The sequence below is a fragment of the Chrysemys picta genome, chromosome 15 (assembly GCF_011386835.1).
Source record: "Chrysemys picta bellii isolate R12L10 chromosome 15, ASM1138683v2, whole genome shotgun sequence".
Taxonomy (NCBI): Eukaryota; Metazoa; Chordata; order Testudines; family Emydidae; genus Chrysemys; species Chrysemys picta.
In genome coordinates, this window is record NC_088805.1 from 12,525,388 (window position 1) to 12,540,199 (window position 14,812).

Below are 14,812 nucleotides of genomic sequence, written 5' to 3' on the forward strand. Positions count from 1 at the left end.
AGCACCTGTGCCCAGGGTACACTAATGCTCTGGTAGTTGCTACTACTAGTGGAGCTGCAGTGGGACAGTGCAACCAAAGGAAATGTTAAGAGCAGTGTTAGACACACGACAAACGTATTTCTCCTCGGACAGACATGGGAAAATGCTGAAGCAATGTTCTCTTTGATACTCCAGTAAGTCTGCTGCAGTGGGGGGCTCTTCCTCAGGTGCTTCTATTGGACACCTGGGGTGAAATCCGAGTTCCAGTCAAGTCAAAGACAAAACTACCATTGACTTCAGTAAGGCCGGGACTTCACCCCTGGAGTTCCAACTGTAAAATGCCGGACAAATAGAAAGAATGAGGCCGGGGTGCCTGCACTGGCCACTGTTTTACTCACTGCAGCCAGATACGTGGCCTTGGAAAGTGCTGGTGACAGGACCACAGGCTAATTCAGCTGTTCTTTCCTTGGTTACAGGCCCTGATAATTGTATTTGCTCTTGGCTGGTTGTTTGTACCCATCTACATCAGGGCTGGGGTAAGTATAAACACTAGGCTATTCCTTTTATTGTTCCCAGTTTTAATCTTTCTTTTTCAGCCTGCTGTGTTTGTGGGTCTAGCATCATCACAAAACCATTCTCAGTGGGAGTAGAGACCTGAATGTGACAGGGACTTGATACAAGTTGCTCCTTTATGTATTAAACAAGGAGGTCTCTGTGGCTTTGAGATCCTGACATGAGGAGCATTTGACAGTGTCTTTCTGTGCTTCTTGGAGGCCATCTACATTTCTAGTGCATTCATCAGTGTGGTATCTGGACAGAAGAGCCTCTGCCCCCTATGGTAGTTGTCTTTTGCTCATAGTGTGAATTCTTCTCCCTCTGCAGGTGGTGACGATGCCAGAGTATCTCAAGAAGCGCTTTGGCGGCCGACGGATTCAGATGTATCTGTCAGTCCTTTCTCTGCTCCTCTATATTTTCACCAAGGTCTCGGTGAGTTAAGCTTTTCTAGTTCCTCTATTCTAAGTGAAGTTCCTATCTGTATTATTATTTTATGCTCACATAAAATCTCTCTACACGTGTAGTTCACTTCTCTCATTTGTTGCCTGGACTCTAGGTAGGTAAAAATCTGTTTCCATGTTGTCACTCTTCCATCGAGCAGTGCTGACCATCCAAATCCGCTCTACAGCTCTGTGTGTCTGTGCCTGTTGGCTTGTACCAAGGGACTCTTTCTCTAGATGGTGGTTATGATTTAGCTTTCTTTTTCCGGGATTTCGTTTCCATGTGGGCTCCCCTCTGGAACAGGCTAGGCTGGCTGGAGCTTTGTACTATATACTGTATGCGCCATCTGCGGCGTCAGTGACAGAAACTGAAGAGAAGGTCCCAAACTATCAGAATTTTAGTACCCGGTTCTCTGCCTTTGTCCCCCAAGGGCAACAATTGCTGCTGCTTACCCAGGAACATTCACCCACGCCATTTTCAGCATTTTGTTTTAGAGCCTTCTTTCGAAAGTCCCCCATTCTGACTCCTGGGCCAAATTCTCCTGCCCCAGAGTATGAGTAACTCTCTTTGGCTCTAGTGGGAGAAAAGGGGCCTTGGGCTTTCAAGGAATGGGTTTTTGTTCCCACTTTCCCACACATCCTTCCATCCGTATTCTCAGCTGAACTTGCAACCTGTTTGTACTAATGAAGCCGAAGTGAGAAAAGAGAGGAAGGCAGGTGGGGAGAAGAGAGATGGGGTTAGAAAGTAAAGGAGTTGGAAAGTGCAAGGAGAGGAAGGGAAGGAAGAGGAAATAGCCTGTCTGTGGATCAGTTTGAGCTATGAATTGTGGCTATCAAGGACATTGCAGTGGTGAAGGACGTTGTGATTTTCTGCCTCCTTTTGAAATCATGTTTCCAGCCAAGTCCACAGGTCAGGCAGACCTGGCTCTGTTGTTTTCCTGCAGTTGCCATGGAAGGTTACTCTTTGCTCTCTGCATAGGAGCTGAGTGATAATAGTCCAATGTAACCTAAAAGAGCTGGCCTTTTGCTCTCATTCTCACACTCTTACAATAATTGATTCTTACCAAGGTTACAAATTAAATAGGCTGGGTCTGTGGCAAACCCCCAAGTTGGCTTTTTGGCGTTTTCATTTCTGTAGCATTTACTTCTGTGAGGAGCTGTCAACATAACTGTTGTGTTTTATATGTAGCTGTAATTGGAAATGTTGCATCCATTTAATTGGGCATGGTTTTGTGAGCACATAGGTATAGGACTCCAAGCATCCCTTGCCTATGAAGCTGTTGGCTTTATTTTGTAAAGCTTTATGGGACTTATGTTAAGAGAAGATGATAAAGAATTACTAGTAGGTAGATTATTATATTGCTTATAGATAAGGCTAAGTTTTTGTCATGGATATTTTTGGTAAAAGTCAGGGACAGATCATGGGCAATAAACAAAAATTCACGGCAGCCCGTGACCTGTCCCTGACTTTCACTAAAAATATCCCTGACAAAAGGGGTAGGCGGGTTCAGCACCCACTGCTGCTGGGGCTCCCGGGTCCCCCACCTCTGCGGTGGGCGGGCGCTGCTGCCTGTGGGGCTGGGCTGCTGCAGGGTCCCCTCGCCCCCAGGGCAGCTGGGAACTGCAGGGTCCCCCAGCCGGTGGCCATGGCTGGGCAGTTGCAGGGGGTTCCTGCCCACCTCCGCTGGGCAGCTACAGGGTCCCGCCACCGCTGGGCACCTGCAGGCCCCCCCCCCCCCCCCCGCCGCGGCTGGTATGCAGCAGGGTCCGCCAGCTGCCCAGCCAGCAGGCAACGGGGGCTCCCCGCAGCTGTCCAGCTGTGGCAGGGGGACCCTGCAGTTGCTCAGCCATGGCAGGCAGCAGGGACGCTCTGCAGCTGCTCAGCTGGGGCATCTGGGCATCTGCAGGGTCCCTCCACCAGGGCGGGGGCTGGGAGCTGGGGGGGAGGGGCTCACTGGGAACTCCAGCCCTGGGGCAGAAAATGTCACGGAGGTCAATGGAAGTCACAGATTCCATGACTTCCGTGATCTCCGTGACATAATCGTAGCCTTACTTATAGAGTGAAAATATGGTTGTGTGTGACCTAGTTTCATAACCTATTTTTAAAGTTGTTTTTTATTCCTGTGATTCTCTAATGAAGTTGTAACTGAAATGAAAAGAAAGGGCTTATACAATGGAAATGTACGAGGAGCCATGATTCACATTGTGATTATAACATATGATTGGACAATGTATAAGACATTCCAAATCACAAAGGACAAAATGAAATGACTGGTTAAAAACATGTTGTTAAGCAGGTTAAAACTGAAATGTAGGGTATGATGGAATATGACATTTGTCTTTGATTGGATAATCATAGTTACAAAACTAAACACTGTGAAGAAAGAACCAAGAGGAAATAACAGATAGAATTGTAAAATAAATTGGACCAGTGGAGCTGACAGACACTGGACCCTGGATTAGTGATTTTCCTCTCTGTATTGTGCTGATTAATCCTAGATGTCTAATCTTTGATTAATAAACCAACTGATCTTATTATTTGATGTCTCATTTAATTAATGATCAAACACAAGCCATTATTACAATTTGGAACCCCAGGTATTGCACATCAGTTGTTGTATCAGTTTGGGCCAGTTAAGGCAGGGTTGTGGCCTAATTATCCTGAGGTCCCTTCCAACCCTGATATTCTATGATTCTATGAAAGCAGTGGCAGTGCAGAAATTTTAACTCTAAATGCTCACAGGCCTAAGTGCATTTTGAAACACACCCAGGATGCCTGTCAGCAGGGCACCTTCTGGGGGCAGGAGATTAATTAATTAATAAGATATAATACATTACTGATAACGAAACACCAAAACTGCGACACGTCACAACACTGGAGCATAAAGAAAGAAATATCAGCTGACAGGTCACTACTTCTTTATAAAGGACTCCATATTTCAGAACATGGGGGTGGTTCACTTGCATTAGATACAAATTATGTAGCTGACCCCTGGATTTATGTGTGTGAGAGAGATTTCCAGACTGAAATGGACTGGAAAGGTAAAGCTTAAGACATAAAAGTTACAGCCATGGACTATCTACTGATAGTATGTATGGCTCAGTTGTAAAGTTTAGAAGATGAGGGAACAGAATAAGAAATTGAAACATCAGATGGAAAAGCAACCTTAATATGTCCCTAGTTCATACCTTGGAAAAGCCTAAAAAGGAAGTGCAAACATGAGAGGGAGGAGGTGAGGGAGAGAAAAGAGAGAAGCAGGGGTTACTGTGGCAGGCAGAGGACCTTAAAAGTGCCTACAGAGTGGTTGAAGAACAGCTCACCACAGCATATCAAGGCACTCTGGTTGATCCTAATAAGTGTAGGCCAGAACAAGAGGGTCCACAAGAATAGCTTTGGGTATTAAGAGGGCAAATGGCAGCAGCTGGTCTTGGGGGTTACCCCTCTGAACCTCCTTATCTGGGCCTGCCTGAGAAGGATGGCTGGGAAGTTTATTACCAGGAATGTGATTTGGAATGTGATGGCTGGCTCAGGGTTACACAACTTTTGGGAAAGCCCTAAGTTAGCGTTGTTTGTGGCAGCTGGTGGAGGTAAGAAAAAGAAGGAACAGAAAACAGGTTCTCCGGGAGGAAGGCTAATATCAGGGCTGCTACCTGCTACCACCAGAAGACCTGGAAGAGCAGGGTCTTGTCAGGGGAATTTGGGTACCAGTCCAGAGGAAAGCTTAGATGAGAAGGAAAGTTCAGATGGAGAAGGAAATATAACTAATGTCCCCTGACCAATATAGAAGCATTAATCTTTGTAGACCAGTTTATTGGAATATGAACACAGTTGATTTCATCATTCTGCTTGCTAGGAGGGTTAAAATAACAGGCAGGGTTGTATCATCTTTATCAGGGAGATTTTAATTAATGTGTTACAAATGACTGTTGATAAAGATGCTTAGAATGCTCTCCCCAAAGTCTATAGATTAGGGAGAATGGTGTTTAACAACACTGTGAATATTCTCCAGCCGGGACTAATTGGAATAACGCCCGTAACAATATTAATCAGTCTCTGGGAGAGCATCCCATGAACTACCATGAGTGGTTATCCTCTGTATGGGAATTAAATAGGGTGGTTCATAATTGGCAGACCGACACCCTGTATGCAAATCTTTTAATTAATAATTCTGTTTTGGGAATTTAGAATTTGGGGGAGTTGGTAGCTTCCAAGGGGGCTGGCTTTTGATGAAGTTCTCAGTTTAATGATCAAAGCACATCAGGGCATTGTGGCTGCCAAGGCTGAAGCTGAAATAAAGTGCAAGGTCACTCTGACACCCAGTGCAGTTCATATTTGTATCTCCGCAGTATCACTTTTACATGTGATTGTTGGGGTTTTGCCCAATGTGTAATATTCTATGTTCCATAGTTTCTCTGCTGCAGAGGTTCCCTTCCTTTTTTGGGCACAGTTCCTCCCCTGTGTGATGCACTAGCAATGGGCTCCCCTTTTTCCATGTTCCCTTGCAGAATTTGCTGCCGTCTCTCCTTTTTCTTGCCCATTTTCTGCCTCTTTTCTCTTTTGTTTTTGTTTTGTGTATTTTTTGTTGTCATCCCCCCCATCTTGTTTTGTGGCTCTGTTCCACTGCTCCCTAGGAAACTCCAGGCTGTCAGGGTTGACTCCATGGGGCTCCCATAACCAAGATGAATTCTGCAGTAGCAGAATAGAGAAGCTTAAATCAGTCAGCTGCTGCATGAGCCTACAGCGCTGTGTGAGCTGTTGCCATGGTAGCTTTCAGGTAGCTGAAAACGGCTGGCTCTGGCTTTTTTGCCGTGCCAGGCAAAAAAGTCTCCCCACGCCCCCCGGCGGGGAGCGCGGCAGGGGAGGGCGCCGAGCCCGGCCGGGGCCCCACTCTCTCCGACCAGCCGGAGCGCTGGGAAGAGGGCGGTGAGCCCGGCCGGGGCCCCGCTCTCCCCGACCGGCCAGAGCGCCGGGGGGAGGGCGGCGAGCCCGGTCGCGGCCCCGCTCTCCCCGGCCGGATCACCGACCCCCTCCAGGTGCCGCCCCAAGCACATGCTTGGTAGGCTGGTGCCTGGAGCTGGCCCTGGCTGAAAACCATTAGTGTTTCTTCCATTGCTGACACCAGTGGAGCTGTACCCATGGTAGAAATGGTGGGCAATTTTAAGAAAATCATCTAGGCAAGGCATTGGTGACCAGTAACTGATTAAATTAAGACTAGGTGTCTTTGGAAACAAGTACCTGGATGCTCCCCCATAATCTGAAGGAATTAAAAACCTTCTGAATGCGTTACAAGAGTTCCTTGGAATTCTTTAGCTGTAATGGTAGTTGTAAAAGGACACTCTTATCATTAATAGTTTTGCCATGTGCTTCCTGAATGATGTGTGAATAGCTCTGGAGTGATTTTTTTGCATGGAGAAGGTTTAGTACGTTCAGAGATATGATAACGTTTTAATTGTATCCATAACAAGGAAACATTAGCAGTAAATAATGTAACTGGGAGGCAGAAGAGGTGAACTCGGAAGGTGATTCAGCAAATCCAAGGAGTTCACGTATTGCTCAGGATGTTAAATAATTAACTATGTTTCCTTGCGGGATCGTTTTATGACCAGTAATATTTGTGGCCATGCAAACTAAGATAATACTAAAAATAAATTAACCTCAAGCTTTGGGGCATAAACTGATCAGCTGTGAGGGTCAGGAATGAATCCTCTCCCATAGAGAGCAGCATAGGTTCACAGTTAGCTTGTGGGATTAAGCTTTATGAATTCCTGCATCTTAACCCAGCCCCAGCCTCCATAGCTGCAGATGGCAAAGGCAGAGGCGGAATTTGTTGGTGGGACCGTGCATGTGTTTCACACCCTGTGTGGTGCACGGCTCAGCTGCACAGAGGGTCGGCTCTGGCTTTTTTGCCGCCCCAGGCAAAAAAGGCTCCCGCCGCCCCCAGCCCTCCGGCGGGGAGCGCAGCAGTGGAGGGCGCCGAGCCCGGCTGGGGCCCCCGCTCTCCCTGACCAGCCGGAGCGCCAGGAGGAGGGCGGAGAGCCTGGCCACGGCTCCACTCTCCCCAGCCGGAGCGCCGGGGGGGAGGGCGGAGAGCCCAGCCGGGGCCCTGCTCTCCCCGGCTGGCCGGAGCGCCGGGGGGAGGGCGGCGAGCCCGGTCGCAGCCCTACTCTCGGGCCGGATCGCCACTCCCCTCCAGGTGCCGTCCCAAGCACATGCTTGGTAGGCTGGTGCCTGGAGCCGGCCCTGGCTGAAAACCACTAGTGCTTCTTCCATTGCTGTCACCAGTGGAGCTGTACCCATGGTAGAAATGGTGGGCAATTTTAAGAAAATCATCTAGGCAAGGCATTGGTGACCAGTAACTGATTAAATTAAGACTAGGTATCTTTGGAAACAAGTACCTGGATGCTCCCCCATAATCAGAAGGAATTAAAAACCTTCTGAATGCGTTACAAGAGTTCCTTGGAATTCTTTAGCTGTAATGGTAGTTGTAAAAGGACACTCTTATCATTAATAGTTTTGCCATGTGCTTCCTGAATGATGTGTGAATAGCTCTGGAGTGATTTTTTTGCATGGAGAAGATTTAGTACATTCAGAGATATGATAACGTTTTAATTGTATCCATAACAAGGAAACATTCAGCAAATCCAAGGAGTTTACATATTGCTCAGGATGTTAAATAATTAACTATGTTTCCTTGCGGGATCGTTTTATGACCAGTAATATTTGTAGCCATGTAATACTAAAAATAAATTAACCTCAAGCTTTGGGGCATAAACTGATCAGCTGTGAGGGTCAGGAATGAATCCTCTCCCATAGAGAGCAGCATAGGTTCACAGTTAGCCTGTGGGATTAAGCTTTATGAATTCCTGCATCTTAACCCAGCCCCAGCCTCCATGGCTGCAGATGGCAAAGGCAGAGGCGGAATTTGTTGGTGGGACCGTGCATGTGTTTCACACCCTGTGTGGTGCACAGCTCAGCTGCACACAGGGTAGGCTCTGGCTTTTTCGCCGCCGCAGGCAAAAAAGGCTCCCCCCGCCCTCCGGCGGGGAGCGCAGCAGCGGAGGGCGCCGAGCCTGGCCAGAGCGCCAGGAAGAGGGTGGAGAGGCCGGCCGGGGCCCCGCTCTCCCCGACCAGCCGGAGCGCCGGGAGGAGGGCGGAGATCCTGGCGGGACCCCGCTCCCTGGCCGTCCGGAGTGCAGGGGGGAGGGCGGCGAGCCAGGTCGTGGCCCTGCTCTCGGGCCGGAGCGCCGCTCCTCTCCAGGTGCCGCCCCAAGCACATGCTTGGTAGGCTGGTTCCTGGAGCCGGCCTTGGCTCCACAATGGCTCTGCATGTAAGCATGCAGTGGCTGGTGGTGGGAGCAGGGCTGCAGCATCTGCAGCTGTACGGGTCTCCTCCTTGCCCTGTAGGCAGGAGGGGTGAAGGGGGGGTTGAGGTGGTGACAGTCTCAAGGAGAAGTTTCCTCAGTGGCCTGGGGGAGAGGTTTTCTTCCTCCAGCATCTGCCCAGCTACTCAGGCTGAGTGCTGTGGAATGGATTTGCCCCTGAGTATTTTTGTTTTAGTTTCCCTGTTTGTAAAATGCGGAGGATGATACTCAGTTGCCAGGCTGACTGGGGAGTCATGAGGATATGTTACTTACTGACTGTAAAGCACTTTAAAGGTAATGTGTGCTAAGTAGTGTTGTTATGCACAGCATGGCACAGTTAGCCAGATGCATGACTTATATCACCCCTCTCCTTGTGGCAGAATACCTGACTAGATGGCACTCCCTGTGTTCCTTGAATAAATGTTTGCCCTAAAATCTAGTAGAGCTGAGGACTAAACAGCCCTCTTAAGCCTTGTCTGCCCTGGGATTTTAGGATCAGATTTTCAAAAGCACCTAAGTGATTTAGGAGCACAAATTCAATGACCTGACTTTCAATGGCACATCTGCTCCTAAGGCATGTAGGCACTTTGGAAAATCCACCCCCCCCCCTTTAGCACTGGTGCAGCATGCTGCACTGTTGCAAACCCCTAATAGAGATATGAATTACACTGATGAGTCATGAATTTGTTGGGAATTGGTTACCCTGATTTCAAATTATGTCTACTTTAGGGGTTTGCATTGGTGCAGATGTGTTGGTAACTAAAATCCCAGGCCGTATTCACGAAGTTGCAAAATCCATGTCATTACAAGACCTAATTGTTTCTCCAGCTGACCAGTTGAATGCTAATTACTTTGACAGATATTCATGGAATTTGTGTAAAATAAGGTGTCATCTTTGATTCCTGTTTGTCCTCAACTAGGCAGACCAGTCATACCAAGCATCTGTGTTGCACTGTAAAGGTGAGGCTTGAAGAATAGCGTTGACATAAATAAAGACAAAAGAGTTATTAAACAAAACTCTTCCTGGATATAATGCAAAGGTTATCAAAAGACTTGGATGGTCTGGGATTTAAGAACTTTGTTGAACTGTTTTCGCATACATAAAGTCACAGGCCGGAAGAGGTGGGTAGCCAGATTTGGCTAGGATGGATCACTGACAGATTTCTGGAAACCATTGTAAAAACTGCAGAAACAAAGAAGTGAACTTCAAAAATCCACTGGCAGTTAAAATAAAGCAGGTCTGGGCAACCAAGGAGACAAGATCTGTCTTTATTTTGCATGTGCTTTTATTCTTTTCTGCAGTGCAGTGCTTGGGGGAATGGGGGGAAAGAGATGATATCAATAGAGATGATATCTTAAGCATTCCCTAAATGGTCTTTCCTTTTATTAGGCAGATATGTTCTCTGGAGCTATATTTATCCAAATGGCCATGGGGCTAAATCTTTATTTGGCAATAATCATACTGCTGGCTGTTACTGGTCTTTACACGATCACAGGTGAGTTTGTGGAACAGATAGCTAAATTAAAAACAAGTTCAAAGGGGATCCAGAAAGATGAAAAGGGGAGTGGGGTGTAAGTGGGAAGAAATGAGAGCACGAAAGGGGAGAGGTGTATGTGCATGAGAGGGAGAAGGGGACAAGGAGAGGTGATTCCCACTAAGGCATTAGCAGAGGGGCTCACACATTTTTCTGGCCTTTCTTTGCCTTAGGTGGCCTTGCTGCTGTGATTTACACAGACACTTTACAGACCATCATCATGCTGGTGGGATCCTTTATTCTCACAGGATTTGGTGAGTAAATCTGATGGACGAGAGCTGGAATGATCAGCTACAGCCCCCAGTGTCCTGTGGAAGTGGATCCAGCACTGTGGAGTCCTGACAGGTTAACAGCTGAGGCGCTCCAATTGCTTCATGTATTTGCTGGGGAAAAGGGGAGAGCCGCATTGCTAAGCCCTATTGTCATCCTGACCATTGCTCCTTCAACACATGGTCCATGGACGTCTGGTGCTAAGTGGGAAGCTGGTTGGACATACAGTATGGCTGTGCCTTGTTTCCAGCTGCTAAATTGCATGATGAAAGCTCAAATACATTAAATATTTATGCAAGTTCTGTAGTTACCATAGGGATGACATTGAGAGTGGCAGAGGAGGTGGGCCATGTGATTGTGAATAAGAGGTTGGATATCCACAAGATCACATAGGTACTAAAATGCAGTCCACCTGTGAAACAGAACCCTGTATTTAGGGGTCAGCCTACATAATTAATCAAGAGGAGGTAGTAAAGGCAGGGAGCCCTGTGAAGCTGTAATTTCCTCTCCCTTACATTGTAGTTTCTTACTGCTTGGTCTTCCTCTTCGTAAGCTTTTCAGTTAAATGAAGTTGTCCCCCTGCTTCACAATAAACATTTTGGATTGACTTCATCTGGTGGACTCTGCCTCTGGTCCTCACCTGGGTCAGGCAGCCTGGAGATATTATACCTACATTATACTTTCTGGCCAGGTGTAAGCAGGCATCTGGGGCATGCGAAGGACAGTGGAGTATAAAGGAATCTTTAGAAGGAAAGTCACTGTGGCTCCTTGCTTTTGCGAGTGTTCATAGCACATATTTTGATGTCTTCTGACAATGTTGATCTCTGTTGGGCAGGTTTGTCACACTGATAGCATGGAGTTTTCTCCTGGGACTCTTCCATTCCATCAGGAATTTCAAGCATCTTTGTTGTTTTTCAGCATTTGCCAAAGTAGGAGGATATGAGGCCTTTATGGAGAAATATATGAATGCAATTCCAGGAAACACCTCATATGGAAACATTAACATTGACCCAAAATGCTACACCCCTCGGGCAGATTCTTTCCACATCTTCCGAGACCCAATCACTGGAGACCTGCCATGGCCGGGGCTTACCTTTGGCTTGAGCATCCTCGCTTTGTGGTACTGGTGCACAGATCAGGTAGTGTAAAGGCAACAACTGGGAAATTCAGAGCATTCTATAATTTGCAGTGTAGTTGGACTGATCTCTCTCCCTCCCCACCCCCCATGCCTTTATCTCCTTAGGGCAAGATGATTTTTCTCTGTAGCTTTTAAATGCTCAGCCCTTTCTATGTTAAGTCAGTGGGGTGTGTGTGTTCCTTTATTACCCTTTGCATGCCATGCTGAGCAGATGCCTTGTGTGTGATACTTTGCTCCCTTTCTTGTGACCTGTTAAATGAACATTGAGGATCTAGTTTTCAAATGTGGGCATCTTAATAGGACATCGACATAAATATAATGACCTTTATCAATTTGGGTATAGACCTGGCTTCCCATCCAGCTGTACTAGGTGTATCTTGTATGTGTGCTGCTGGAATCTCCTTGCATAAAAAATGCTGGGCCGATGGTCTGTGTATGTCAGTCCCGCCGTGCCAGGCTGGGGGACTGTCCATCCCTTTCCTTTCCTTTCCTTTCCTTTCCTTTCCTTTCCTTTCCTTTCCTTTCCTTTCCTTTCCTTTCCTTAGGTCAACAGTCCTTCAAGTCTCCAAAAATTATCAAACTGGTATGTTTCAGAAGGAGAATGTACTATTGTAATTGTGCAGTATTGCATACCATGTATTCTTCCAACCCCCAGCTGGTGATCAGATTGAAAGCCTTTATAATTTGTATCCTAGCTAGTGTAACTGTGTCTGCTGTTCTTATTCATTTAAATGTCTAATCCCTTTTGAATCTTCCTAAGCTACTTGGTTCAATAATATCTGGTGTCAGAGAGTCTCTCAGGTTAAACGTACACTGGACAAAAGTGTTTCCTTTTATCCATTTAGACTTGTTCTAAGGCCTTCAAGTGCCCTTTTGTTTTTCTAATTATGGGAAAGGGCAAATTGGAACACAGTTTAAAGAGTCTCATTGGTGCCTTGGTGTGCCCGGCATCGTGTGTGGGTGACAAAGCTGGAGTCATTCACATCTACTGTCTCATTGACAGGTTATTGTTCAGCGATGCCTCTCAGCCAAGAACATGTCCCATGTGAAGGCCGGCTGTGTCATGTGTGGGTACCTGAAGCTGCTGCCCATGTTTGTGATGGTGATGCCTGGGATGATCAGTCGAATTCTGTACACAGGTAAGACCTAGTACTGTAGCCCCCTCATTCTCTTCTCACTCCTCTTCCAGCCCCACTCAGTTTTCTCTTCACTGTTCCTCCCCTCCACTCCTTCAGCTCCTCTCCTCACTCAGACCCCCAAAAGACATGCATACACCAGCTGCTCCCACAAAATAAGAAGCTACTGCTCTTTCTCTGTCCCCTGCTCAGGGCTCCACTGCCCCTGGTGCAGAACAGGAGTTGCAGAGTCAGTGTGAGCACAATACCAGTTGGTTTTTTCCCTCTCCACTGAGCTGTGTGTACAACAACGGAGGAGAGCAGGTGGTCTGAGCAGGAGAGGGCCTTTCAGAGCACACACTAACTTTGCCCTGGCCCCTGAGCCCTGATTTTGTAGTCCTCACATTATTCAGTCCCGACTTCCTGTGCAATTCTGCGCATGCAGTTTTGGTGGCTTGACCTCAGCACCATCGCTATTCCCCAGCTAGGAAAGAAGTGATGCAGGAATGGAATTCCTTCCCACAGCTGTAGAGCCAAGGGAATATCAGGCAAATAAATCCAGTGGTTTAGCATGGAGATGGGTTTGGGAAGTTCTCTTGATTTTTGGGTAACTTGCTGCTATGACCCCAGGTAACCCTGTCTTGTTATCTTTTTCTCAGATATGGTGGCTTGTGTCGTGCCCTCAGAATGTGAGAAATACTGTGGCACCAAAGTTGGCTGTTCAAACGTTGCTTATCCAAAAATGGTGGTGGACCTTATGCCGAATGGTAAGATGCTGGTTGTGATAGTGTTTTTGTGGGAAAGACATGGATGGCAGATTAATAGAAGTTGGGTGTTGTGGGGGAGAGATTCCCAGAGCTGGAATTCGGCTACCAGAACTAGGGGCCTGCATTCTCATTTAGTCGATTTGACATCATTAAAGTACTACACCACTTCCTTGAGTTATCAGGGCTCAGCTATTGTAGGCCCTAGATCGTTCCAATATACACAGTATATTCCTATACATGCCATGCATTATGTCATAGATGCCAGATGGTTACAGACTAGCCATGACAATCTTGCTTATTTGCAAACCTGAGCCAATAAGACGCTGCTGGCGTTGGCCTTGTGAGGGGGTAAATCTGGCCTACAGTTGCCAGCTACTAAGAAGCTGCTTCTGCCAGGATCTCTGGGGATGTACTTGCAGTTCCTCTGCTAACCTCACTGGGCTGGGAAGAGAAAGTACAGCCCTCCTGGTGCACAGCCATTGGTACATTAAAAGGCCTATTCAATTTTGCAGAACAATGCACCTCTGGAGGGAGATAGGCATACATACAAGGAAAAACAAGAAACTTCTGCAGACAAGTATAGGCCTTCATGTTATGCCTGTGGTTTGCAAATGGACCACTAAGAAGGGATGGGTTTGTGCAGACTTAGGAGGGCTGCTTCTCCGCTGTCTGAATTAGGATAAGCTACCTGAGGGAGGCTGCTTGTGCAGGACTCAGCCTGAGGTCTGTTTTCCTCACTTCTCACTGGCAACAGTCTCTCACTGTAGAAAAGTCGCATCATTCCTGGAAGAGGAGCTGGGAGAGCCAAGCCGGGGCCTCTGAGTTTGGCAGATTTTAGAAGGGTACAGCAGGGAACATTTGAGAACTCAGTGCATGCTGAGAAGACTGCCCCTCCCTGGGAAGAGACTGCTAGACAGTGCTGCAGCTGGGTTTGGCCTCAGACCGTTAAGGAGAAGGGTTACAAGAGAAGAGAGCTGAAGAAGTAGCCTGCTAGACGCAGGGATGTGAGCACAGAAGGCAAAGGGAAAGATGGCCAGGGAAATATGAGAGTAGGAAGGTCTGTACAGAGAAGGGACAGACAGTTGCCCTGACAAAAGATAGCACCTCAAGTTAAATTCAATAAAAGGCAGCAGGGCTTTGTGGAGGGTGGAGGATGTGTAATGCCAAGATGAAAAGCGTGGCTTTCAATGAGATCCAAAGCAGCTTAGACCTATAAACTGAAGCAGCAGCTGTCAGCCATCAGCAGCTCAGTGGGAACCTGCCATTTCTCTCCGATAGGAGGAAATGATCATCCATTGCATCCGAGCCTCGTTTGTGAGCTAGGGTCAAAAAGGTCGAGTGGTCACAAGGGGCCATTGACTTTAAGATCTAAATCTAGAATAAATTTTTAAAGTTTACCCTGTCGTAACTGCAAGCTGAGTTTGGATCAGGGACTGAGAATTGAGATCACTGACATTTCCCTATTAGGTAGACCTCTGATTATCAATGTCTGGGTTTCTTACCGCTTCCCTTGATTGGTTTTGCTATGCCTTGTGGAGTCCTCTCCTGTAATGCTGGTATCTTCCCTTGAGTATCATAATGCTGTTCGATCATGTACCCTCTAGGGGCAATTCCTGGGCAGTGTTCTTTCTCTCCCACTGACCCAGAGTCC

General features: G+C 47.2%; 1 protein-coding gene across 6 annotated transcripts in view; it reads left to right on the top strand.

Moving 5' to 3' along the window:
* Window positions 1–14,812, top strand: part of LOC101946569 (sodium/glucose cotransporter 1-like) — an 83,662-nt gene that overhangs the window by 48,094 nt on the left and 20,756 nt on the right. For all 6 annotated transcript variants that reach the window (XM_042841622.2, XM_042841621.2, XM_065568342.1 and 3 more), the window contains exons 4-10: window positions 456–515; window positions 862–966; window positions 9,727–9,832; window positions 10,045–10,125; window positions 11,060–11,280; window positions 12,283–12,418; window positions 13,054–13,161. In XM_042841622.2, coding sequence (XP_042697556.1) covers window positions 456–515; window positions 862–966; window positions 9,727–9,832; window positions 10,045–10,125; window positions 11,060–11,280; window positions 12,283–12,418; window positions 13,054–13,161 — 817 coding nt within the window. The remainder of the gene's footprint in view (window positions 1–455; window positions 516–861; window positions 967–9,726; window positions 9,833–10,044; window positions 10,126–11,059; window positions 11,281–12,282; window positions 12,419–13,053; window positions 13,162–14,812) is intronic.